The sequence below is a fragment of the Scyliorhinus canicula genome, chromosome 1, assembly GCF_902713615.1.
Source record: "Scyliorhinus canicula chromosome 1, sScyCan1.1, whole genome shotgun sequence".
Classification (NCBI taxonomy): domain Eukaryota; kingdom Metazoa; phylum Chordata; class Chondrichthyes; order Carcharhiniformes; family Scyliorhinidae; genus Scyliorhinus; species Scyliorhinus canicula.
Window position 1 is genome coordinate 217301882 of NC_052146.1, and position 27733 is coordinate 217329614.

The window sequence follows — 27733 nt, forward strand, 5'->3', positions numbered from 1 at the left end:
ATTAAAGCTGTACTGTGCTAAGAGCGGAGTTGTTTTCTGTACTGCAGCACTTAATAAATTTCAGTATATTTTTTCTAGGCTGGAAGCTAAAACTCCATGTTAACTCTGACTTATTGTAAATTGGATTTGGGGCAATGAGAGTGTTGTCTGTTAAAGCTCCCAGGCACTCATGGTAATTGATGATCCCCTGGGACTAGAAGCAAAATAGTTCAGCCTCTGAAGCTGAAAAATTATGGCATTGCTGATGTGGAAATATGAAAACTATTTCCACAGTTCCTAGACTGCGGACATGTGTTATAAATTTAATGGTGCCAAATTTTGGATTGGGAAGAAAGGGTTTTTTCAAAAATAAGTTGATAGAAATTTCTATAGAAGCTATCTTTTGGAGTGGTTTTAAAACTGTAATTAAAAATATAAATAGAGAGCGCAGAAGAAGGAAAGAATTAAAAAAAAACTTCTAACAATGAAACTGGATGTCAGTTTTGACTATTTTACGGACCTTTCTAACTGCATACTTGATCGAGAGCACAGTACAGCCCTTTACTTTCTCCTGCAAATTAGAATTTCTTCTATTCTGAAACTGAAATATGCTGAGAGTCCATAAACACTTTATTCTGAGGTTACCATAAATATGTAAGTTTTCTTGACAGCAAATTGTGCTATAATGTATTTGTAAAATTGGAGCGCTTTATGCCTTGAGATTATACTTATTATTTACTAATTATATACTATAAGGCAGTGGTATTTAGTGTGCACATTCCATTATTGTTTCTGTAAAGTTCCCTACTTTCCACAGTTCAGGAAAATAGTAATTAATGGGTGAAGCCTATATCAGCAAGATGAAGGTTTAATAGACTGCTTAACCATTTGGACATAATTGTACCAGAAAATGATTTAAGTAACAGTGAATCCAACTGCATACCATTAATTTGACCATTATCGTTAAAAATGGGGTCCTATATAATTTTTAATCCACAAGAAGAGGTTAGCGAGAGTGTAGAAGTCGAATGTTTCACATTTTGGGTTTGCTGTAGTCAAAGGCATCTATAATTCCATTGGCCGTCTCCACTGCTACAAAATTTCCTCCAATTGATTTCCTTGTGAATATGTCCTGGATTTGTACTGTTTGTAATAGTGACTTATAGGCACATGAAACTCAATGTGCACCAAGTATCTGTGAATTTTCCAAACTATTATTGATTAAATTTCTTGTTGCACAATGCAAAATATTATAAACTTGAAGTCTGAATTGTAGTAAACTGTGTTGTATTTATTTGCAGAAACTTTGAAAACAAATAATGAAAAAACTGTGTAAAGATTGCAGACTCTGAAGAAAAGTACTAAGTGTGCTGAACCACCTTGCCCAGCTCATGTTTTCTCCTGATCAAGAAAATCTTTCTTCATCCACCAAAGCACCCATTAAGTATGGAGAAATCATTGTGTTAGGGTAAGCTCATTTGTGTTTGTGTTTAAGGGTGGGTGGGGAGCTTTGGGGTGGGTGGTTACTGGTTATCAGCATTTCTGGCACAAAACACTGAGCCCTAACCTTTTGCTATGCATTTAAACAACAATTTCTTATTTATAAAATAGTACTACGGTCCAATCCCTCCTCTAAGACCTTACTTAAAATCCACCAGTTTGACCAAGCTTCTCATCCCACAAGCTACTATATCCTTCTTTAGTCCGACACGCCATTTTAAAATGACACCCCTGTAAAGCATGGTGTATTGTTAAATGTTACTAACGCCGGCCTTTGATAGATGAGGGGATCTGTTCTCCTTTTGGTTTTGGAGAAGCTCAGCATATTTGAAGATTTATGTTTTTCCTATTTCTGCTTTCCTTTTTAAATTGTCATTTCGGAAAGGTTTCCCAGTTCAGAAATGCTCTTGATTGATGCGTCCACTCGGGATCTCTTTGCCCATGATAAATTGTCCTCTTATTTTGCATATTTCCTGGTTATTAAATCTAAAGAGAAATGGCATTTTTAAAAAAAATCTGCAAAACTAGTTACTTTATGAATGTTCCCAAAAATAAGTGTAATTGAAATGATCACAATGAAGGCAGTTCTGTCTGTGTGGAGTTTGCACATTCTCCTCGTGTCTGCGTGGGTCTTGCCTCCACAACCCAATGATGTAGTCTAAATTTATTTCAGAAAAACCAGAAAAAAAAACAATGAAGGCCGTTGGGAGTTCCTTTAATTTAAAAGAAAAACAGCAGTCGACAGCACAGGAAGTTGATAAGACTTTTGCGTGAATTACCAGCTAAATTTTAAAAGCCAATGCAGGTGCTTGTCGCTATTATTTATATCATCCTTGTTCCTGGGGCGAAATCATTAAACTTGGTAGCAGTGGTAGCATGATGAAAAGACGGTAGTTCTTTGGCAACCTTTCATCTTGTGAGACAGTGGTTTATGCCTTGGTGGTCAACTCGATTATTGCCTGATGTGATTCAGGAGCCTCACATTTGCTGCAGATATTTGCAACATTTGGTTGAAAACATGCAGGATTCATTAGCTTTTGTTTTCTCCAGGCTCTCTGTTCGGCCAAATAAGCTTTCCATTACTGCTTGCCTCGTCCAGTGCTCTTCCAGACAATCAGCCTCCAGTGGTCACTGCCATTGGAGACTGTCTCCCAACTGTCTGTGTCATGTCCACCATCTCCATATCCCGTGTAGTGGAGGTATGAACGTCCAGCAGGTCAGATCTAGTGGCCAGTTCACTCTCTGGAAGGTCTTTGGGTATACGGCTGTCTTCCATCTGATGAATGTGGCAGAGCCTTTGCTGTTGGCTTTGCTGCTGTTGTTGGCTTTGCAATGAGTGTAAGCTGATGGCATTCATGCGTTCCCGGATCTCTGAGTTGATGACTGTGTTCTGCCAAGGATATGTCTGAGACAGTGAAGGTGTAAACTGTTTGGCATTTTCTTCTGCCTAGTATCTTGTCCATGCCTCACAGTGATACGGTGATGCAGTGGTTAGCATTGCTGCTTCACGGCGCCGAGGATCCGGGATCGATCCTGGCCCCGGATCACCGTCTGTGTAGAGTTTGCACATTCTCCCCGTGTCTGTGTGGGTCTCACCCCCGCAACCCAAAAGGTAGATGGATTGGCCATCCTAAATTGCCCCTTAATTGGGAAAAAAAAACTAGATACACTTAATTTAATTTTTTAAAGTTCTCACCAATGTAGAGGAGTGGGCTGAGACCACAGGCTTGGTAGACTCGCAGTTTAGTGTTCTCAGTCAGGGTGCTGCTGTTCCACACTATAGTTTGGACATAACAGCTGCAGCTTTTATGATGCATGTGTTGATTTCAGCATCAAGAGATAGATTGCTGGTGATTGTGAAACTTGGATATGTGAAGTTATCAATAACCTCCAGCGTCACATAGCCATTGCTGATAGATAATGATATGGCAACATTTTAGACTATGACATTGTCTTCCTGATGCTGATGGTCTACCAGTGTGAGAATGAATGTCCATTTGCCACTGAAGGTGTGGTTCAGTATAAGAATGCTAATGTGGCATATTTGAGGAGGGTAACTCTCTTCTGAAGACTTGGCCTATCTTTGTTTTGGACCCTAGGCGAGCAATGTTGAACAGATTTCTGTCCGTTCTGGTATGTAAGTAGACATCCTCTGTCGATGACCTGAAGGCATATTACAGCAGAAAAGAGAATAATTGTCAAACAGTGAAAGTGGGGTCAAACAAGGTTGTGCTCTTGCAAATTTGAAAGGATTCTGATGTTTTCGTCATTGCTGACCTTGCTCATCATGTTGTCATGGAAAGAGGAGATCACACTGAGCAACTTCAGTGCGCAGCTAATTTTCTCCAGCAGTTTAAATAGCCTGCCTCGGTTCACATGGTCAGATGCCTTCATGAGATTGATGAAGGCACTGTATAGTGATCTCCTTGGTTCATGAAATTCCCTTGCAGCTGTTGAACTGAGAAGATCATGTCAATTGTAGATTTTCCTGTTCTGGCACCACACTGAGATTCAGGATAGATGGATTCAGCCAGGATCTGCAGACAAGAACAACCTGGCCAAACACTTCCCCACAATGCTTATCAGGGAGATTCCACGATTGTTGTTGCAATCGCTATCACCGGCTCTGTCCTTGTGCAGGGTCACAATCTTTGCATCCTGCATATCCTGGGCAGACCTGGATCATGCGCTTAGGTCTACACTTCAATGTATAGGCGTCTTATCTTCAACACCTAGAATTATTTGAGAAAATTCAACAGAATGGGTGTTTCTTCTATATTATGTTTCTGCTGGAGAGGATTATAATATCTCATGCATATTCAAATTAAATTTAAGATTTGGCATAGGTTGAATCCACCGTTTCAAAATTATGCACTGTTTTACCATTGGAAGTCTGTTAATAATAGACTAAACAGAGTAGATTTTCACATCCGAACAGTTGGAATGATATTGTGCCCCTCAACACTCAACTCTCACTTGAGCCTGTTTTTCATCTTCAACCTTGCCTTCCTCTCTTTTGTTCATCCTCTTGGTCACCAAAAGCTTGGAGGAAGAGATGCAGAAGGTTTTACAATTGAACACTTCATCCTGTTGCACTTCTCCTTTATCATTGTGCTTTTTATGTTTGCCATCTCTTTTTCTGACAGTGCCCTGATGGTGGAGAGCAATGGGACAAAGGCCTTCTTGTGGTTTGAAACATTTTTGTAACTAAAGATTGGAAAATTCCTCAGCCGGGTAGCACTCGTATCAGATGCTACACAGCTGAAGTGAGATCGTAGAGAATCAATATCTTGGTTTCACTCCTATCCGGTAAATGTTGAAATGTATCCAAAAAGTAAGGCATTTTTCCTAACTGTCCCATTCTTTTCACTCAACCAAAAGTACTTTGCCATTTTTCCCTGGATTTTGGGAAAATGATATCTATGCTCAGCTCTAGATTGCATAGGTAAAAAACTCTAATATGAAGTGAAGATTCTTATAATGCAGGCACATTGGTTCAGCTTCACTTGTCACAGTAGGTAATGCTTAACCCAAAGACCGAGTCACAAATCATGCAATGCCGTTAGTTTTTATAATTTGAGTATCATTGATAGTGGAAAGAACTAAACGCATACTGTCGACTGTGCATCAGTCATGCACAATGTCTGTTCTGGGAGGGGCGGTGCGCAGTGGTTAGCACTGCTGCATCACGTCGCCGAGGACCCGGGTTCGATCCTGGCCCCGGGCCACTGTCCGTGTGGAGTTTGCACATTCTCCCTGTGTCTGTCTGGGTCTCACCCCCACAACCCAAAGACATGCAGGGTAGGTGGGTTGGCCACGCTAAATTGTTCTTCATTTGGGAAAGAAAAATTCTGTCCTGATTTCTGACACATGGGGATTGTGGGTGGCTTGACTTCTGACCTTTGCTCTGGAGACAGTATAGTACTTGATAGTATTTTCAGTTAAATAACTCGCATGTTACCGTTTAAGGTAACACTGTTCAACTGTATCCACACACTACTTACCTGGTAACAAATTTCAGTTTGAAATTTGGCCAAATATTTCCGGTATCATGAACATTTGGCATTCAGAGAGTTAATGAAATTTGCCCTTAAAGCAGTAGAGTTTAATTATTTAAAGTAACCAGAGTTTAGGACTCAGCTAGAATTGTAAATATTTAATTACCATGTTTTCAGTATTGGATTTCTCATTTTTGTTCTATAAGGTACAACGGATCTTTACCAAATGGAGACCGAGGACGAAGAAAAAGCAGGTTTGCTTTATTTAAAAGACCAAAGCCAAATGGTGTGAAACCCAGCACAGTACATGTTACCTGTACTCCTCAGGCAGAGAAGGTATGTTTTTGAACATTGCAATTACCTGTTAATAGATCAACTGGAATCTTGTTTATCCTGAACCCCTTTAAAGGCTGTATGCACTAGAAAGACCAAGTGGATTAGAATAGAAATGTTAATTCTTTGAACATGTGAATTAGGAGTTGGCCACTCATTCCCACAAGCCTGCTCTGCCATTCAATAAGATCAGGGCTGATCTGATTCTGGCCTCATCTCCACTTTCCTTCCTATCCCCTATGCCCTTTAACCGTCTTGTCAATCAAGAATCTATCTAATGCAGCCTTAAATATATTAAATGATTTGGCCTCCATAATTTTTTTGGGAAAAGTTCCACAGATCGAACCATTTGAGAGAAAAAAGTTCTCCTAAACTCAGCCTAAAGTGTGAGACTCCTTACTTTTGAACTGTATTCTCTAGTTCCAGTCTCTTCCACAAAGTGAAACATCCTCTTACCATCCACCTTGTCAAGTCCCCTCAGGATCTTTTTTTTAAATTTAGAATTTAGAGTACCCAATTATTTTTTCCCCAATTGAGGGGCAATTTAGCGTGGCCAATCCACCTAACCTGCACATCTTTGGGTTTTGAGGGTGAAACCCATGCAGACACGGGGAGAATGTGCAAATTCCACACAGACAGTGACCTGGGGCTGGGTTCAAACCTGTGTCCTCAACGTTGTGAGGCAGCAGTAATAACCATTGCGCCGCAGTGCTGCCCCCACCCTCAGGACCTTCTATGTTTCAATAAGATCATCCCTCACTCTTCTCTGCTCCAATGGATATAAGCTCAACCTTTTGAATTTTCCTTCATAAGATAATTGCCTCATCCCAGGGAGCAATTTATGAGGTACCAAGGCACCTTTCCATTTAAATTATATGCTGTTTTTCTATTCTTCCTGCCAAAGTGGACAAGCTCACATTTCCCCACATTATATACCATAATGCCAAATATTTGCTCACTCACTTTATATATATATATATATATATATATATATATATATATATATATAATATATATATTATCTTTGCAAGCTCCTTGTGTTTTCACAATTTTCTTTCCTACCTATCTTTTGTCATATATTTGTGGGTGTGATTGCTTTGTCCTCTGTTAGAGTTTTGGTTTAGTGAACAAGAGAAGAGGGCGTGTGGGAGATTCAGCTAAATCTCCACCACTGTAATGTGAGGCTGGGGCAGACTAGAGGGGCGGGGGTTTCGCGTAGAGTAAAGGAGATGGGTATAGTGGTCACAGTAGTTGTGTGCCAAACGAGTTCAAGTTTGTGCCTCATGGACAAGGGAACAAAACAAGGGGCAACCAGAAATGGACAGTGATGGACAATGTCCATAGGTAAGCATGTGATGGAGCAAGCTTGCAGCTTTGAAGTAGCATGATGAACAGAAGGGCAAATGCAAGGGAGCTGAACGCAATTTTCAGTGAATTAGGGAGAACATCTTTTTCAGGCATGATGCAAAAGAAAGTGCGTAAACAGCAAATGTGGATAGTGAATGCTTCAAAGAGGTAGTTGGAGATATTGTCTGTGATTGAGACTATTGTAATAAAGAGGCCACCCCTAAGATGGCATGTTTGAGGTAATGAGAAGACCACCAAAATCACCAAGCAGTGCAAAGGCTGAGGGAAGAAATCAAGAAAGCTACTGTGAGAAACTGGATGGGACTGTGGGTGGAAGAGAATTTTAAAGGACAAGCAAGTGGGATTGAATAAGATAAAATGCTTGAAGGAAGTGAGGAAGAGATCTAGGTGTGATCCGGTGACGGAAGCCACTCTTACTGCAGTGCTGTGCCTCGGAGTGGTAATGATGTATTTCTTTGAAGGTCGAACTGCGATGACACACGCTGATTGAGATATCTGGGACTGACAATTGGCTGGCTATGACTGCTACCAGCTTAGAGTTTCGGGTGTGACTTCAGCCACTGGAAGGTTTACACAATGGGTGGGGGTGGGGGGTTGCATTGAAGTCTTGTTTCATATTAATTTCAATACTACATTTGTAGTATTCACGTTCACATGCAAATCATTTTAAGTAGTAAAACATTGATATCAATTTTTAGTGAATTGTTGACGTGTTTGGAGTCACCTGCCCATAGTTATACATTACGGTGAGATGCATTGTATACTGGGCTTTCCTTGCTACACAATTTGCACACTAGGTCAGAAAGTATGTTGTAAATTTGATTTTTCTTTATTTGTTTTTAACTTTGGTTTGAAAGTAAGCTTACAGACTAACATCTGTCACTTGTTCCAGATCAGTGATCAGAGAAATTATTTTCCCAGTTTAATCAGTGATGCTGACTTGAAAGTAAAAAGAGCTGATTTTCTTTTGGCATGTTCCACACTCTGATGCCACATAATTAAATGTGGTTGGATTTCAAAGGAGAAGAGAGATGTGCTTTTTATAAATGCAAATCAAACCTTTCAGCTTTTCTTGCACTTTTCCAGAGAATGGAAAATGATGCAGTAAACAAATGGCTGAAATCTCATTCTCCCTCTTTCCACATGCAACTGCGGTACTAGGGATTCCGTGCTAGTTCAATGGGTACATGTTAAATCTTTTGTGCTCAGTGGCATTACAGATCTTTAACGTCCCTGTGCATGCCAAGATTGTGGATTGCAACGAGGAACCTGCTTCAGCATTCCCTGAGCTGAAAAGGGGAAACAATCCAGTTACCCAGGCTGGAGTGTGACAAGTTCAAGATTGGCTCTGACACCTTCCCATGATTAAATTGCTGATTGAAATTCACTGACTAAATGCAATTATTTTGACAATGCCTAAGTGCACAACAGCAATGCCTGAAGCTCCAGATTGGGAAAGAAGCGAATTGCTTGAGCTGCAGTAGTATTGGAAACTGGTTAAAGCTAATGGGTGATAAAATTGCAGTTCCCATCCATTTCTGTAGTGAAGCTGGGGGAGATGGTGGAAGTGACAAGGTACAGGTTCCTTGGGCTTGCATGGAGGTATGAGCCCATGGTAATGGTTTGGTATTGTGAATGTTTAGAACCGTCTTTAAAAGTTGCATCAAAGCTGAACTATTTGCTGGGAATGTACATTTTAGTTTAATCATCTTCCGTTCACTTAATGTACTTCTTTTAAATTATAGGCAATCAGCAACAAGGACCAACACAGTATTTCATATACACTGTCACGGGCTCAGACAGTGGTGGTAGAATATACACATGATAACAACACAGATATGTTCCAGGTAACTTGTGTTCCTATTTAGAAAGCTTTGCAATTTTACTCTTGCAAAACAGCACAGGCATTAAATGTAACTTTGACTTATAAGTTGAAAAAAAAAACAATAAACAAGTAACCTAACCTTTTTAAAAAATAAATTTAGAGTACCCAATTATTTTTTTTTTCCAATTAAGGAGCAATTTAGCGTGGCCAATCCACCTAATCTGCATATTTTTGGATTGTGGGAGCCCTGTGTCCTAACCTAACCGTTGCGTACTTGGAGGCAATTTAGCACTGCTAATCCACCTAACCTGCACATCTTTGGACTGTGGGAGAAAACCAGAGCATCCAGAGGAAACCCATGCAGACAATGGGATGTGCAAACACCACACAGTCACCCAAGGCCGGAATTGAACCCGGCTCCCTGGCGCTGTGAGGCAGCAGTGCTAACCACTACCACCATGTTGTTCTCTCCTAGCTTACACTGAGTGGGAATTAATTTTAGGCTAGCACTCAATTCATCCTTATGTCAATGGAGCCAATCTGTTGTTCACAAGTAAGATTTTAAGCTTATTTATTGGACACCTTTCTCCATGTTGTCCTTGTTTTTAAATAATCTTTATTAGTGTCACAAGTAGGCTTTCATTAACACTGCAATGAAGGGCAGCAAGGTGGTGCAAGTGGTTAGAACGGTTACCTCACGGTGCTGAGGTCCCAGGTTCGATCCTGGCTCTGGGTCACTGGCTGTGTGGAGTTTGCAAATTCTCCCTGTGTTTGTGTGGGTTTCGCCCCCACAACCCAAATGATGTGCAGGGTAGGTGGATTGGCCACGCTAAATTGCCCCTTAATTGGAAAAAAACAATTGGCACTCTAACTTTAAAAAACACTGCAATGAAATTACTTTGAAAATCCACACTCCGGCGCCTGTTCGGGTACACGGAGGGAGAATTCAGCCTGTCCAATTCACCTAACAAGCAAATCTTTTGTGACTTGCGGGAGGAAACCGAGCACCCGGAGGAAACCCAGGCAGACACCGGGAGGACGTGCAGGCTCCACACAGACAGTGAACCAAGCCAGGAATCGAACCCGGGTCCCTGGCGCTGTGACGCAACAGTGCTACCGTGCTGCTCATAGATAGAAATGCTTGCATTTTTTATAAACTACTTTTTTTTTAATTTGGAGTACCCAGTACTTTTTTTCCAAATTAAGGGGCAATTTAGATGGCCAATTCACCTACCCTGCACATCTTTTTGGGTTGTGGGGGTGAGACCCACTCAGACACAGGGAGAATGTGCAAGCTTCACACAGACAGTGACCCGGGCCGTGATAAAACCCGGTTCCTTGGTACCGTTAGGCAGCATTGCTAACCACTGTGCCGCTGTGCTTCCCTCATTTTTTAATAAACTTTACATCACTTGGCAATAAACTATTTACTATTAAGAATGAATGTCTATTTTAGCTATGGACAAAGTCCAATTTTGGTAAGATTGTTGGTCAGGTTTTTAAAGTTGCATGCCCTGCCCCATGTTGCCACACTTTTCAAACATCTGTTATATATTTCATATGAATCGGCTAGGTTGTAATTCTAAGATTTTTAGTATGGAAGATCTAGTTGCTGTTGAGATGAATTCTTAAAAAGATGTACATAATTTAGTTTAAAGGCACTATATGTTCATGACACAGAACTTCTCCCTGGTCTCTGAGATTTGTAACAGGTGTGGCATGCCAAACGTAATAAACTTGTCAGATAGTGAAGATAATTATTTCCATGCCAAGCATCCAGGTATTTATTACCAGCAAGTTGAGAAGTTTAACCTTCATGAAAGATGTTTGCCTTTTGTAAAATACCTGCTTTTGATCAAAGGCATTAGATCCTGTCAAGGCAAGATGTATCTGCTGTAGATTTTTGTCATGACTTCAGTTCTCAGTTGTCCAAGTCATTGATGGGTTGGAATTCCCAGAGTGCGCCAGTATCCTGCATACACAGACAGGGGGCCGGGATCGAACCCAGGTTCCCAGCGCCGTAGGCAGCAGTGCTAACCACTGCACCACCCTGAATTTCAAAATATTGCTGCATGAGAAGAGGGTGCTAATTGGGTGTCAAATAGTCACTGTTGGCGATGTTGCCATGGAGAATGCAGCATGGAATAGTAAACTGGCAGGCTATTGTTGAAATTCAAGTCAGGCAGGTTGAATCTGATTGTTATTGTCAATTTTTTAATTGAAAAAGACACACATTCTCTTGGATTTGCCCGTCTGTCTGCAAAGAACCTGTGTGTGAATATATGTAGCGTAATTGAGCCACATGTGAGCCCAAACTAATGACCCCAAATTGGTTGTCAGTGTAATTCTTGGCAAAATCAGGATTGTTTAGCAAGTGATGTTCATTGTGGAATCGCATTAATGTTGGACACTTATGTTTTCAGTTTGCAAGCATAGCTGGTTAGATAGTCAGTACTTTGCGAACAGTCAAGGGGACGTGTTGATAAAATCTGCAAGTCATTGGACGTACTTGCATACCTGGCACCACACTGGCATTGAAATTCATATACCATATTACTCATTTGTATGATAGGCAGAAAGTCTTTTTGGATGCCGGCAGCATCCTGTGAGTGGAGCATATCACTAGTGTTGCTACTGCATAGAAGCAGTGTAAAACAGCTAGCTTCACTTGTTGCTCAGATGTTTGAGACACCAGGGTAATGAGGTAGACTAGACACTTTTCAGGACCAAAAGTTAGTGGCTTTTGGCCTGTCATGAGTTTGTGAGATATATAGCGAGCAATGAGATATGATCAGGGTAGCCATTATCCCGCAGGATGTCCTTGCACCCTATTTCAGCATCAGGCTGCATGGCGCAGGAATGGCTCCAGCCCTATTTACGAGGTTGCCGATAAGGTAGGCTTGCATTAGACAGGAAATCATTGCAGAGTTCCTCATGTGTTTCCTAAATCCAACCATCTTCAGCTGATTTATCAATTACCTTCCTTCCATCATAACATCAGAAATGGGGATGTTCGCTGATGATTGGGCAATGTTCAGCAAATTTCACAACTCCTCAGACCCGGAAGCAGTCCATGTCCAAATGCAGCAAGACCTGGACAATATCCACTTTTGGGCTGTAACATTCGCACCGCAAAGGCCAAGCAATGACCATCTCCAACAAGAGAGAATCTAACCATCGCCCTTTGACATTGAGTGGCATCACTATCACTTGAGTCCCCCTATATCAACGTGCTGGGGGATTAAGTGACCAGAAATATCAACGTGCTGGGGGACTAATTGACCAGAAATATAGAAAATAGGAGCAGGCGACAGTCATTTGAGCCTGCTCCACCATTCATTATGATCATGGCTGATCAGCCCTTTAGCCCCAAGAGCGATGTCTAACTCCACCTTGAAAACATATAATGTTTTGGCCTCAACTACTTTCTGTGGTAGCGAATTTCACAGGCTCACCACTCTCTGGCTGAAGAAATTTCTCCTAATCTCAGTCCTAAATGGATCCTTAGATGTGACCCCTGGTTCTGGACTCCCCCGCCATTGGGAACATCCTTCCTGCATTTGCTCCGTCTAATCCTGTTAGAATTTTATAAGTTTCTATGAGATTCCTCCCACTTCCTCCCTCTGAACACCAGCGAATATAATCCTAACTGACTCAATCTCTCGTAAGTCAGTCCTGCCATCCCAGGAATCATCTTGGTAAATCTTTGCTGCACTCCCTCTACAGCAAGAACATCCTCCCTCCGATAAGGAGACTAAATGTTGGCACAGGCCAGTTCCTGTGCTGTACTTTGTTCTAAAGGCGCAAACACTATTCCAGGTGTGATCTCACCAAGGCATAGGTATAATTGCAGCAAGCCATCGCCACTCTTGTACTCTAATGTTCTTGCTATGAGGGCCAACATTTCCATTTGCCGCATTTACTGCCTGCTGCACCTGCATGCTTACTTTCAGCATCTGGTGCACAAGGACAGTGGTCTTGTTGCACATTCTCCTCTCCCAATCTATAACCATTTAAATAATAATACGCCTTCCTTCATCTAAATCATTAATATTTATTGTGAATAGCTAGGGTCACAACACCAATCCCTGCCTAGTCACTAGTCACTGCCTGTCATTTAGAAAAAGACCCATTTATTCCTACTCTTTGTTTCCTGTCTGCCAACCAGCTTTCTATCCATCTCAATACATTATTCCCAATGGGCTTTGATTTTACATGCTAATCTCTTGTGGGACTTGGTCGAAAGTTTTCCGAAAGCCCAAATAAACCACATCCATTGGCCCACCCTTGTCAACTCTACTCATTTCATCTTCCAAGAGTTCCAGTCGATTTGTCAAGCATGATTTCCCTTTCATAAATCCATGCTGACTGTCAATCCTGCTCTGCTATAAATCTTTTATAATGAACTCTAGCATTTTCCCCACTACTGACATCAGGCTGGCTGGTGTGTAATTCCCTGTTTTCTTTCTACCTCCCTTTTTAAATAGTGGGGTTACATTCACTGCCCTCCAAACTGTAGAGTCCATTGAGTATTGGAAGATGGCCACCAATGAATCACTATTTCTGGAGCCACTTCCTTATGTACTCTAAGATATAGATTATCAGGCCCTGGGGATTTATCGGCCTTCAATCCCATCATATTTCCCCCAACACCATTTCCCTACCAATACCAATTATCTTCAGTTCTTCTCTCTCGCTAACCCTGTATTCCCCTACATTTCTGGTATATTATTTGCGTCTTCCTTTGTGAAGACAGAACCAAAGTATATATTTAGTTGCCATTTCTTTCATCCCCATTATAAATTCTCCAGTTTGTTTTTGACTGTAAGGGACCTACATTTGTCTTCACCAATCTTTTTCTCTTCTCATAGCTATAGTAGCTTTTACTTTAAAAAAATAAATTCCAATTAAGGCGTAATTTAGCGTGGCCAGTCCACCAACCCTGCACATCTTTGGGTTATGGGGGTGAGACCAACAGCAGGCACGGGTCCTCAGCACCGTGATATAGAAGCTTTTACAGCCAATTTTGTATGTTCCCCGTAAGCTTACTCTCATACTCTAATTTCACTTTATTAATCAATTTCTTTGTCTGCCGTTGCTGAATTCCAAACTGTTCCCAACTGTTGTTTTTTCTGGGCAATTTGTACACCTCTTCCTTGGATCTGATAATAGCTCTCATTTCTTTTCCAAGCCATGATTTGGCCACCTTTCCCGTTTTATTTTTGCACTAGACAAGAATGAACAATTGTTGCTGTTTGTCCATGCACTCTTTGAATGTTTACCATTGCCCATCCACCATCATCCCTTTAAGTAACTTCCCCAATCCATCATAACTATCCCGTGCCTTGTACCAGCATAGTTTCTTTTATTTAGATTCAGGACCCTAGTCTCAGAATCAACTACACCAGTGCTTCTCAAAGTGTGGTACGAGTACCGGTGGCGGTACTCGAGCCATCGTCTGCCGGTACTTGGAGTGTTTCCAGAAAAGAAAGAGACAGTAGTCCTGGATTGGCTTGTTTCGCTTACCGGTCCCTGGGACATTGAAAAAAAAAACTGCCGGTACACCACATCAGATAGTTTGAGATGCACTGAACTACACCATTTTCCATGTTCATGAAGAATTCGATTCTATCATGGTCACTCCTCCCCAAGGGTTTTGCACACCAAAATTCCAATTATTCCTTTCTCATTACACAATGCCCAGTCTAGGTTGGCTTGATCTCTAGCTGGTTTTTCAGTGTATTGGTCCAGAAAACCATCCCGTATACACTCCAGAAATTGCTCCTCTATGGTATTGTTACTAATTTGATTTGCCCAATTGATATGCAGCTTAAAGTCACCCATAATTACAGATGTTCCTTAATTGCATTCTTCTCTAATTTCTTGTTTAATGCCATTCCCAAGATCACCATTACAGTTTGGAGGTCTATACACAATCCCCACGAATGTTATTTGCCCCTTGGTGTTTCTCAGTTCTACCCATACAAATTCCACATCTTCAGAGGTTTTATCCTTCCTCACTATTGCGTAAAACTCTTCTTTAACAAGCTATGCAACTCCCATCACCTTTTCCTTTCTGTCTGTCTTTCCTAAATACTGAATAACCCTGGATGTTCAATTCCCATCAACTATGGCTCCATAATCCTGACTATACCATGATTGTTTACTTCTGTTTGTGTGATTAATTCATCCACTTTATTGCGAATGCGCCACGCATTTAGGCAGAAAGCCTTGAGACACGTCTTTTTAACATTCCCTGTCTCGTTCTAATTTTTTTCACGCAGCCCTGTTTAATTCTGGCCCTTGATTTCTGTCCTATCACTTCTTATTCCTCTTTCTGTCTTTTGTAGTTGTTCCTCCTCCAATGACTCCTTACATAGGTTCCCGCTCCCCTGCCATTTCAGTTTAAACCCTCCAAAGCCACTCTGGCAAATACTCCCCTCGGACATCAGTCCCGGTATTGCTCAGAGTGTAACCCATTCCCCAGTTTGCAGTGGTCCCACCTCCCCCAAAAACGGTTCCAATGTCCCAGGAATCTGAAACCCTCCCTCTCACACTACCTCTTCAGCCAGTATTCATCCAATATATCCTGCTATTTCAGCTCTGACTAGCACGTGGCACTGTAGTAATCTTGAGATCACTACCTTTGAGATTCTACTTTTCAAGCTTACTTCCTATATTCCTGGACCTGATCTTTTTTTTTCAGCTATGTCGTTTGTACCACTGCCACTGGCTGTTCACCCTTTCCCTCCACAATGCCACTCTGAAACATCATTCACCCGAGCACCAGGGAGGCAACATGCCGCCACCTTTGTGGTCACAGAATTGCCCATCTATTTCCCTTGTAATTGAATCCCCTATCACTCTTGTATTCCCACACTTTTTGCTCTTCCCCTGTACAACAGAACCAACTGTGGTGCAACAAATTTGGCTGTTGCTGCTTTCCATTGAGAGGCCATTCACCCAACAATATCAAAAGCAGTATATCTGTTTTGCAGGGGAATAGCCACAGGGAATTCAACAATCCAAAGACATGCAGGCTAGGTGGATTGGCCATGCTAAATTGCCCTTGGTGTCCAAAAAGGTTCGGAGGGGTTATTAGGTTATGGTGATAGGGTGGAAGTGAGGGCTTAAGTGGGTTGGTGCAGACTCGATAGTCCGAATGGCGTCCTTCTGCACTGTATGTTCTATCTATCTATGTAGGGCAGCACGTAGCACAAGTGATTAGTACTGTGGCTTCACAGCACCAGGGTCCCAGGTTCGATTCCCTGCTGGGTCACTGTCTGTGTAGAGTCTGCACGTTCTCCCCATGTCTGCATGGGTTTCCTCTGGGTGCTCCTGTTTCCTCCCACAGTCCAAAGACGTGCAGCTTAGGTGGATTGGTGATGCTAAATTGCCCTTCGAGACCAAAAAAGGTGAGATGGGGTTATTGGGTTATGGGGATAGGGTGGAAGTGAGGGCTTAAGTTGGTCGGTGCAGACTCGATGGACTGGGGCAGCAGGGTAGCATGGTGGTTAGCATAAATGCTTCACAGCTCCAGCGTCCCAGGTTCGATTCCCGGCTGGGTCACTGTCTGTGTGGAGTCTGCACGTCCTCCTCCTGTGTGCGTGGGTTTCCTCCGGGTGGTCCGGTTTCCTCCCACAGTCCAAAGATGTGCGGGTTAGGTGGATTGGCCATGCTAAATTGCCCATCGTGTCCTAATAAAAGTAAGGTTAAGGGGGGGGTTGTTAACCCGCATATCTTTGGACTGCATATGTTCTATGTATGTAAACTGTTTGCCTAGTCCTAGGAGACTCTCAAATTTATTTCAAGCAGCACTCTGTTACAATCTTAAGCAAGTTGCTTGGTCCTTTGTATGACACCAGTGAGATCGGGACAAGTTTGATTTTGATGTACAAGGTAATATAGTTCCAATACACTTTTTTTTCTTTTCTTTTTTTAAAATAAATTTAGAGTACCCAATTATTTTGTCCAATTAAGGGGCAATTTAGAGTGGCCAATCTACCTATCCTGCACATCTTTGGGTTGTGAGGGTGAAACCCACGGGGAGAATGTGCAAACTCCACACGGACAGTGACCCAGGGCCGGGATTCGAACCCGGGTCCTCAGTGCCGTAGGCAGCAATGCTAACCACTGTGCCACCGTGCTGCCCCGTTCCAATACACACTTGACTGCAGTAGAAAATCATTGCAGTTGCAGTACATAAAGTTGATCTTCCTGGAAGTCATCTGTGACAGATTCCAGAATGTTGTATCACCACTATCCCAATTAAAATGTTGGTTTATGAAGCCAATCAATAGGTTAATCCAAAGTGTTGCAGAATAATCGGTTGATGAGAAAGTTCCATGCATTAAACTTTTTCACCCACCAGGAAAAGCTCCAAATGGATTGCATTTTATTCAAGTATTATATTCAGAATTCTGGCAATCTGTCGCAGCCTTTGGGATATACACTTTCATATGGCCTTTCAATCAAAAGTACATATCATTCAGTTTCCAGAGAGGAGTAATCAGTATGCAGTACACACATTGGGCTTGATGCAGCTGCTCATAAGCGCACTTGTCAACAATGAGTTCCTTTGACTTATGCTTACCATTAATGAGTGATTCAGAGAGGGCAGCATGGTGGCGCAGAGACTGCAGTCTCACGGCGCCAAGGTCCCAGGTTCAATCCCGGCTCTGGGTCACTGTCCGTGTGGAGTTTGCACATTCTCCCCGTGTTTGCGTGGGTCTCACCCCCACAACCCAAAGATGTGCAGGTTAGATGGAGTGAACACACTAAATTGCCCCTTAATTGGAAGAAATGAATTGGGTCTCTAAATTTATTTTTTAAAATGATTGGTTTAGTAATGTTCCCTTGGAACTCAGCAAAATCGAGAGCTTTGTGGAATTGGTTGGCAATCACAAAATTCCAGTTATTCTCAGCATAACATCTGTCCTTCACCTTCCAAATCTCCCTTGAGCATGGTCTTGACACTTGTTTTGGCATCTTGGAATAGTCATGGCAGTGATCTTTTTTTTTCTTTTTTAAAATTTAGAATATCCAATTCATTTTTTCCAATTAAGGGGCAATTTAACGTGGCCAATCCACCTAACCTGCCCATCTTTGGGTTGTGGGGGTGAAACCCACGCAGACACAGGGAGAACGTGCAAACTCCTTACAGACAGTGACCCAGGGCCGGGAATCGAACCCGGGTCCTCAGCGCCGTAGGCAGCAATGCTAATCACTGTGCCACCGTGCCGCCCCATGGCAGTGATCTTAACCTCACCATATATTAAAATTTATCAAGAGAACTTTCTAAATTTTTCACAGTAGCTCCTGAATTCTAATCTATTCTTCCAGGTGGCTGGCCCCAGTTGGAATTTCCTAATAGGTCCTCCACTCTCAGCAGGAGATTCTGGATATGGTCAGCCAAGTAAAATCAACGTTGCATCTCCACGGGGTTTGGAGCAAGCTGTAGCTCTGCTTAGGTCATTTTGTTCTGCATTGGTTTCTCAAGGAAAATGTAGTCAAAATTAAGAATTCAGTGCATTCATCACAGAAAAGGAAATAGAAAAATAAGAGGGGGGGATTCTACGTTGCCCAGCGGCGAAATCATAATTGGTGATCGGGCGGAGAATCGATTCCAACTCCGGAATCGGGGATGGCGTCGGTTTGTGTTTCTCTGCCCCATCTAAACCGGTGTCATCATGATGTGGCTGCTCGCAGTCGCAATGCCATTGGCGCCTCATCGGCCAGCCCACCGTCAATGCTCCGCTCTCCGATGGGCCGATCTCTTGACGTCGTGGGACACGTGTGGTTTGAGCCAGCGTGTCGGCTACAGACTGTGTCCAGCACCGCTACACTCGGCTGGGATCCATGCCGGGGGTGGGGGGGGAGGGAGGGGGGGGGGGGGTTTTGGGGTCGCAGTCAGTGGGTTAGGTTACGTGCACGGTCGGGACCATGTTGTACGGCATGACCAGTGCAGGTTGTCAGCCGTGCGCATGCACGGCCCGGGACCCGGCCATTCTTCGACCGTTCTCAGTGCGATATGCAGGTGTTTCATGCGGTGCTGATGCTAGGCCCTCACTGGTACCGGAATAGGTGAGGAGTTCCCGCCTATTTTTTTGACGTGAACGTCCCGTGTATTCTCGTTCAAGCCGGCACTTAGCCGCAGGAACGGAGTATCCCGCCCGAGATTTCGGTGGTACCTTCCCCCAGATATTCTACATGAAATGTCACCTGTATTTCTTTGAGCTGCTGTGTATCTTCAGTTCAATCATGTTTAATTTGCATGCTTTAAAAAAAAAATCAATTTAAGTTCCATGTAAACCTGTGCTCTAGCTTTCTGACTTGATATCATACCCCCACTAAAGCCTTTAATGAAAACTTCCTGCTCAACTAAGTTTGAGCACCACCACTCTGTATATTAGCTGTATATTAGAAGTAGAGCAGTTTAACACCTGATAGCAAGTTTGAAAAATAATATTAGAAAAGACTGTGGTGATGGAGAGAATTCCATTTAACAAAAATGTTTTGGTCTTTTTTTTTAGATCGGCCGCTCAACCGAGAGCCCGATTGATTTTGTGGTGACAGACACTGTACCAGGAAGCCAGAGTAACGCTGATACTCAGTCTGCTCAGAGCACCATATCCCGGTTTGCATGTCGTATTATATGCGAACGGAATCTTCCCTATACCGCCAGGATATATGCAGCTGGATTTGACTCATTTAAGAATATTTTCCTTGGAGTAAGTCAAAAGGGAAAGTAAGCTATTGACTGCATTATGTTTGGGTTTGAAATGCTTTCACCCCAATGGAAGCTTATGCTTTTTCCTCCTCCTCTTTCAGGAGAAGGCTGCCAAATGGAAAACCTCTGATGGTCAGATGGATGGCTTAACCACAAATGGTGTCCTTGTTATGCATCCAAGACTTGGTTTTACTGAAGATTCCAAGCCAGGAGTCTGGAGAGAAATATCTGTCTGTGGCAATGTTTTTACCCTGAGAGAAACAAGATCAGCACAACAACGAGGAAGAATGGTAAGGTCCCAGGAACCAGCTTGTAAAAATATATTGAGGCTATAAGAAGGATTTCTTGAATTGTGAGGCCTTTTCAGAATCTTCAACCTAAATGAAATATTCAATTTAAAAAAGAAAATCAGTATTTTAAACTTGAACAATCTATGCAGTTTTGCAACTTTGTATTTTAAAATCAAGAAAGTCAGGATATTAAATCCATTGGGGACTATAGGACATTCTGCTATTTACTTCTAATTACTTTACAAGCTGTTTAAATAGACACAGACTACTGTACATTGGAATGATTGTATACTTATTTCCTGTTCAAATCTCTTTATTAATTTATTTGCATGGTTAAGTTTATATGTTACCTGAAGCTGATAATTTGGCACTTTCAATATTTGCATGCTTGTAGTAAAATGTTAACTGCTATTTATGCACAATGGCATTCCTGATGTTAATTCACCACATACGTTTATAGATTGATTGTAGAATTACCCTAAATTAAATTGCCATAGACCTCTTTTTAAAAAAAATATTTAATGGGATGTGTGGATCGCTGGCTAGGACAGCATTTGTTGTCCATTCCTAATTGCTCCAGGGAAGGTGGTGGTGAGCCAACTTCTTGAACTGCTGTAGTCCGTGTGGTGTAGGAACACCTGCAGTACTGTCAGGGAAGGAGTTCCAGAGTTTTGATCATGTGACAGTGAAAGAACAGCAATATGTTTCCAAGTCAGGATGGTGTGTGACTTGGAGCAGAAATTGCAGGTGGTAGTGGTGTTCCCATGTGTCTGCTACCCTTGACTTCTAGATGGTACAGAGGTCTCTGGTTTGGGAAAAAGCAAATTACTGCGGATGCTGGAATTTGAAACCAAAGAGAAAATGCTGGAAAATCTCAGCAGGTCTGGCAGCATCTGAAGGGAGAGAAAAGAGCTAACATTGAGTCCAGATGACCCTTTGTCAAAGGTTTGGCAGAGGGTTACCTGGACTCAACGTTAGCTCTTTTCTTTCCCTACAGATGCTGCCAGACCTGCTGAGATTTTCCGGCATTTTCTCTTTGGTCTCTGGTTTGGCAGGTGCTGTCGAAGGAACCTTGGTGAATTGCTGCAGTGCATCTTGTCGATGGTACACACAGCTGCAACTGTGCAACTGTGGTGGAAGGACTGAATTTTGGAGGTGGTGGATGGGTGCCAATCAAGTGGGCTACTTTGTCTTGGATACTGTCGACCTTCACTCATCCAGGCTTAGACTTTGATTTATGACTCTTTAGATGCGGGAGTTACTGAGACAGACAAAGAACTCCATTCGCTCTAATGTTAGAGACTAATGTTCTCTCATTTCTCCAATGTCTGTTGACTAGCTGGAGATCTCTACTGACAGATTGGTGCCAGTTCATCTTGTGCCACTACCTTCCTCCATACCCAGAAGGTGCCCACCGCATGACATAATGGACAGGCCATGATGACAGAAGTTGTGTAACATGGCCAAGTCTGCTGAACCATTCTTTGCAGATAATGGATGAACCTGGAGGCTGTTCTGAGCCTTTCCTTCCTTCATAATTTGGATACTTGTTGCCTCGAATATCACCTGGAGCCTCCATAGATATCTGGAATCAAAGGCGTCTTGTTTTATTTCTTGGCAGCTTTTCTGATTTTAAGTTTCCCAAACGTATAGGAGAGTGGAGAGCAGACTTCCGATGACGGCTATGAAGGAGTAGGTTGCACATTTGGTGACTCCTGCTCGGGCCGGACCTTTGGACCTTTCTCCCCTATTTGTTGTCGGACTTGATTTGGGAAATTGATGGTGGAGGTAATTGTGAAGTGGATTCCTACATTAGTGCATGGAGAGGCAGACCAGAAGTGCTCGCAAAGGAAGAAATAGGTGAACAGAGAAGGCTTGGGCTGAAGCTGCAGTAGGAGAAAGTATGGTGGACGACCGGGGTCCTGGCTTGACAACCCAGCGGTCGATGGAGCAGCTGATGCAGTTCATTCAGGAGGGCTCGGCCAAGCAGAAACAGGAATGTTTGGGCCCAATTAAAGAATCAATTGCGCGGCTGGAACTCAGACTGGGTGCTCAAGACCGGGAGATCCAGAAAGTGGAGAAACCGCTGGCTGAGCAGGAGGACCATCAAACAGCAATGGAGTTGGAGGTGGGGTGCTGACGCCAGCAGAAAAGGCTCCTGGAGAAGGTGAAGGACCTAGAGAATAGGTCCCGTGGGCAGAACTTGAGAATCATTGGTCTCCCGAAGGATTCCGAAGGAATGGACGCGGGGCGTACGTAGCGGGCATATTCGAGAAGTTACAGGGGGATGGAACATTCTCCCGACCCTTGGGGTTAGACGGGGCTCAAGAGTGCTCGCGAGGAAGCCGCATGTGGGGGAACCCCTGAGGGCAATGGTGGTGAGATTCCACAGGTACTTGGACAAGGAGCGTATTTTGTAGTGGGCCAGGCAGACAGGAAGCTGTAAATGGGAGAATGGTATCCTGCGGATCTATCAGGATCTGAGTGCGGAGGTGGCCAGGAGAAGAGCGGGGTTCAACCAGATAAAGTCAACCTTTTTCAAGAAAAAGGTTAAGTTTGGACTGCTGTATCTGGCCCGCCTTTGGGTCGCGTATGAGGAGCAACATTATTATTTTGAGTCGCCTGAGGAAGCGATGGACTTTGCTAGAAGGAAAGGGCTGATGGCGGATGGCAGTGCTCATGTTTAAAAAAAAAAGTTTCTTATTTTTCAGACATTATTTGTAATGCCTTCTGTATTGATCTGGGGCTTGTTGCAGAGCTGTGTGATTTAAAATTTACATTTGCACTGATGGGAGATGGGGGGTGGAGGTGTAAATGTTAGATGTTGGATCTTCTGTTTGATCTTTTCTTGTTTTTCATGGTTTTTTTCAGGAACATGTGTTGGGGTTGTTTTTCTTTTGCATATGTGTGTCTGAGGGAGGGGGGAGGGAACAATAGGTGGGAGAATGCCTGGCGCCATGGGCGGGGGTCACCAAGCTAGCTGGGCGGGCTAGCTCACAAGTGCAGTAGGGGGTGAGCAAATGTTATGCTTGTTGAAGCGGTTGGTTGACATAGTGCTGCTACTTTGGGGGGGGGAGATATTCTGCTGACAGGGGAGGGGCTTTTGCTGTGGGACAGAAAGGAGGTCGGGGGCGGAGGCTGCCTGGGGGCAGGCCGACGGATACATGGGGCACGGGCTGGAGATTGGCCCAAGAAAGGTGATGGCTGATCGGCGAAGGGGGTTGGGGGGGGTCGATAAGACCCCCCAACCAGGCTGATCACCTGGAACGTAAGAGGGCTAAATGGGCCGGTTAAGAGGACACGCGTGTTTGCGCATTTGAGGGGACTGAAGGCGGACATAGTAATGTTACAGGAGACTCACTTTAGAGAAACTGATCAAATTAGATTAAGGAAGGGATGGGTCGGACAGGTTTTTCACTCGGGGCTGGACTCAGACTGGAGGGGTCGCGATCCTGATTAACAAGCGAGTGTCATTTGAGGTGGGAAAAATGGTTGGGGATGTGGGAGGCCGGTACATTATGGTCAGTGGGAAGCTGGAGGGGCTGCCGGTGGTATTCGTGAATGTGTACGTGCCAAATTGGGATGATGTGGATTTTATAAAGAGGATGTTGGGGAAGATCCCGGACCTGGATTTGCATAAGTTGGTCTGGGGGGGGGACACTTTTAAAACCAGTCATCGACACTGGGCTAGACCGGTCGAGCTCAAGGACAGGCAGGGTGCCAGCAATGGCAAAGGAGCTAAAGGGGTTTATGGAGCAAATGGGGGGGGGGGGGGGTGTCATGTGAGACTACCTTTAAGAAATGGGTGTTTATTACTACTGCAGTGATGTCAGAGTGGGTGGAGCTGGGCTCTCAGTCAGTTTTTTACTTTCACTTTCGGCTTTTTGCTGCAGTGTGGGTTTGGTTTTATTTTAGGTTTGGAGAAGCTGCAATCACAGCAGGATGCGTGTGAATTTCTGCAAGCTTCTGAGTGTCCATTTGCTAATTTCAACGTGGTAACTGTTCTCAGTAGTGAAGTTAAGCCTGATGTCTTTCTGTAAAAAGGTGTTTTTAAATCTTATGGATGTTAAAAGGAAAGCTTAAAGGATTACTTGGTGTTGTAGTCTTTGGGGGTTGTATTTGAATTAATGGTTGCCAAGATGTTCACTGTTTTTAAAAAGGTTAACTTGAGTTCATAGAATAAACATTGTTTTGCTTTAAAAAATACTTTTCCATTTCTGCTGTACCACACCTGCAGAGTGGGCCGTGTGCTCCCCATACCACAATCTATTAAAAGTTGTGGATCAGGTGAACTCCATGATACACTTTGAGGTTCTCTAAACCCTGGCCCAAAACAGGTGACCGAGAGTGAAGGAGTTCTCCTACTCACATGTGCATAAAGTGTACTCTGGATTGACTCTTTTATTCTGAACAGGGCTCTACTGACGGGGGTAGTGGACACGGGGTATTCGGCGATTACAATCTCCGATCATGCCTCGCACAGGCTTGATCTACAGGTTAGCAAGGAGAGTAGCCAGCGCCAACACTGGAGGCTGGATGTGGGACTTTTAACTGATGAGGTGTGTGGGCGGCTGAGGAAATGTATTCAGAACTATCTGGTAGTTATTGACAAGGGTGAAGTTTCAGCGGCGGTGGTCTGGGAGGCATTGAAGGCAGTGGTCAGAGGGGAGCTGATCTCGATACTGGAGGTATGCGGAGACCCCAGAGGCAGGACTTCTAAGGGAACGACGGAGGTTACAGGCAGAGTTTGGCTTGTTAACCACAGGGAAGGTGGTGAAGCAGCTGAGGAAGGCGAGGGGGGCGATTTATGAATATGGGGAGCAGGCCAGCAGAATACTCGCGCAGCAGCTTAGAAAGAGGGAGGCTGTCAGGGAGATAGGGAAAAATAAAGGACGGGGACGGGAACCTGGTCGGAAATTCAGCAGGGGTTAATAAGGCGTTCAAGGAGTTTTACAGCAGGTTGTATGAGTCGGAACCCCCAGCTGGGCCGGAGGGGATGAGGCACTTTGTAAGGGGGCTGAAGTTCCCAAAGGTGGATGGGGGGTTGGTAGAAGGGCCTCGATCAGGATGGAAGAGATAGCAGAGGGGCTGAAGGCCATGCAGTTGGATAAAGCCCCGGGGCCGGACGGGTACGAAGTGGAGTTTTATAAAAAGTTCTCTGGGATATTGGGGTTGCTGTTGATGAGGACATTCAATTATGCAAGGGAGTGTGGGGTGCTCCCGACGATGTCACAGGCCACTATCTCTTTGATCCTGAAGCGGGACAAGGTCCCGGATATATGTGGGTCCTACAGGCCGATATCTCTACTAAATGTAGACGCCAAACTTGTCCTGTAGGATTGAATACTGTGTAATTGGGGAGGACGAGACAGGATTTGTTAAAGGTAGGCAGTTGACGGCCAACATATGAAGGTTGTTAAATGTGATTATGGTGCCCCCAGAAGGTAGGGACGTGGAGGTAGTGGTCGCAATGGACGCAGAGAAGGCATTTTGATCAGGTGGAATGGACCTATCTGTGGGAGGTGCTGGGGTGGTTTGGGTTTAGATGGGGCTTCATTGACTGGGTCAGGCTGCTGTATCAGCCTCCTGTTGTGAGCGTACGGACAAACAGGTCAACATCGGACTATTCCAGGCTGCACCGGGGACGAGGCAGGGATGTCCCCTCCCCCCGAACTGAATATGGGGAAAAGTGAGATGTTTGCGATCCAGGCAAAGGGACAGGAGAGGCGATTGGGGGAGCTGCCATTTAGTGCGGTAGGGGGAAGCTTTTGATGCTTAGGCATTCAGGTGGCGTGGGAATGGGAACGGCTACACAAGTTAAATTTGGCCCGGATAGTAGACCAAATGGTAGGACGCGCTCCCGTTGTCACTAGCTGGAAGGTTCCAGACGGTGAAAATGACGGTCCTCCCGAGATTCCTGTTTGTGCTTCAGTGTCTCCCCATCTTTATTCCGCGGTCCTTCTTTTAATGGGTCAATAAGGTGATCTCTGGCTTTGTATGGGTGGGTAAGAAAGTAAAAAAGGGGATGCTGGAACGGGGCCGGGGGGAGGGTGGGCTGGCGCTGCTGAACTTTAGTAATTATTATTGGGTGGCGAATATAGCCATGATTAGGAAGTGGGTGGTGGGGGGAGGGTCGGTGTGGGAGCAAGCGGAGGCAGCATCATGCAAGTGCAAGTTTGGGGGCATTGGTAACGGCGCCTCTGCCATTCCCGCTGGCACGGTACTCCACCAGCCCCGTGGTGGTGGCGGCCTTGAGAGTCTGGGGTCAATGGATGCGACATGTGGGAGCGGAGGGAGCATCGGTCTGGTCTCCAATCTGCAATAATCACCGGTTTGCCCCGGGAAGGCTGGATGGGGGTTTCCGGAGATGGCAGCGAGCAGGGATTGAGAGGATGAGGGATACGTTTATAGAAGGGAGCGTTTCTAGTCTGAGGGAGCTGGAGGAGAAATTTGGATTGACCTGCAGGCGCGGGACTTCCTACGCAGGCAGGTCTCAACCTTCTCGTTCCTACTGCCAAGGGGGATATAGGAGAGGGTAGTTTCCAGAATGTGGGTGGGAGAAAGGAGGGTTTCTGACGTTTACAAGGAACTCATGGGGTCAGAGGAGGCGCATACCGAGGAGTTGAAATGCAAGTGGGAAGAGGAGTTAGGAGGAGAGAGAGAGGATGGTCTCTGGGCAGACGTGTTGAGTAGAGTCAACGTGTCCACATCATGTGCCAGGCTCAGCCTGATACAGTTCAAGGTCGTTCACAGGGCTCAAGTGGCAGTGGCTTGGATGAGCAGGTTCTTTGGGGTAGAAGAAAGGTGTGCGGGAGGGCCAGCGAACCATGTCCACATGTTCTGGGACATGCCCAAAGCTTAGGGGATTTTGGCAGCGGTTTCCGGATGTCATGTCCAAGGTGTTGAAAACAATGGTGGAACCGAGTCCAGAGGTGGCGATTTTCGGGGTGTCAGAAGACCCGGGAATCCAGGAGGAGAAAGAGGCAGACGTTCTAGCCTTTGCTTCCCTGGTAGCCCGGAGACGGATACTGTTAGCTTGGAGGGACTCAAAGCCCCCGAAGTTCGGAGACCTGGCTAACTGACATGGCTAGTTTTCTCTATCTGCAGAAAATCATGTTTGCCTTGAGAGGGTCAATGTTAGGATTCGTCTGGAGTTGGCAACTGTTCGTCGACTTCTTTGGGGAAAATTAACCGTAGGCAGAAGGGGGGGGGGGGGTTTTAGTTTAGAGTAGGGTGTTCGTAAAGCTGGGACCTCTAAGGGAGGAGGACGGCGTTTGCACTATGTTTATATTTTCATGTACATTGTTTATTCTGTTGTTATAAAACCATAAATACCTCAATAAAATGTTTCTAAAATAAAAAGGAGAGTGGAGAGCATATCTGCACTGTAGTTTTGTTTTCATGGAAAGCTTTTTACTGTTCAAATCTTTTTTCACTTGGGTGAAAGTTGATGATGCTTTATCAGTCCTCGCATTGAGCTCTTTGTCTGTGGTACCCTCATCATTAATTGAACTGCCCAGATAAGTGATTTTCTCTTTGTTAATGTTGTTTTGATTGACATCAACATCGGCTGGTTGTTGATGGTTTCCGGTTTCCTATCATATTTTTTATTTTCTTGACGTTTATGATGAGTCCGCACTCTCTCGGCCTGGTTGCTAATTGTGTTAAGGAGCTATTGAAACTCTTGTTATGCTTTCTGACAGGACAGCGA

General features: G+C 44.1%; 1 protein-coding gene across 1 annotated transcript in view; it reads left to right on the forward strand.

The window, feature by feature from the left end:
• Positions 1–1280: 1280 nt before the first annotated feature.
• Positions 1281–27733, forward strand: part of peli1b (pellino E3 ubiquitin protein ligase 1b) — a 30509-nt gene continuing 4056 nt past the window's right edge. Inside the window, exons 1-5 of the mRNA XM_038807692.1 lie at positions 1281–1447; positions 5684–5813; positions 8924–9025; positions 19536–19733; positions 19834–20022. Of these exons, the coding sequence (XP_038663620.1) occupies positions 1371–1447; positions 5684–5813; positions 8924–9025; positions 19536–19733; positions 19834–20022 (696 nt within the window). The 5' untranslated portion in view covers positions 1281–1370. The remainder of the gene's footprint in view (positions 1448–5683; positions 5814–8923; positions 9026–19535; positions 19734–19833; positions 20023–27733) is intronic.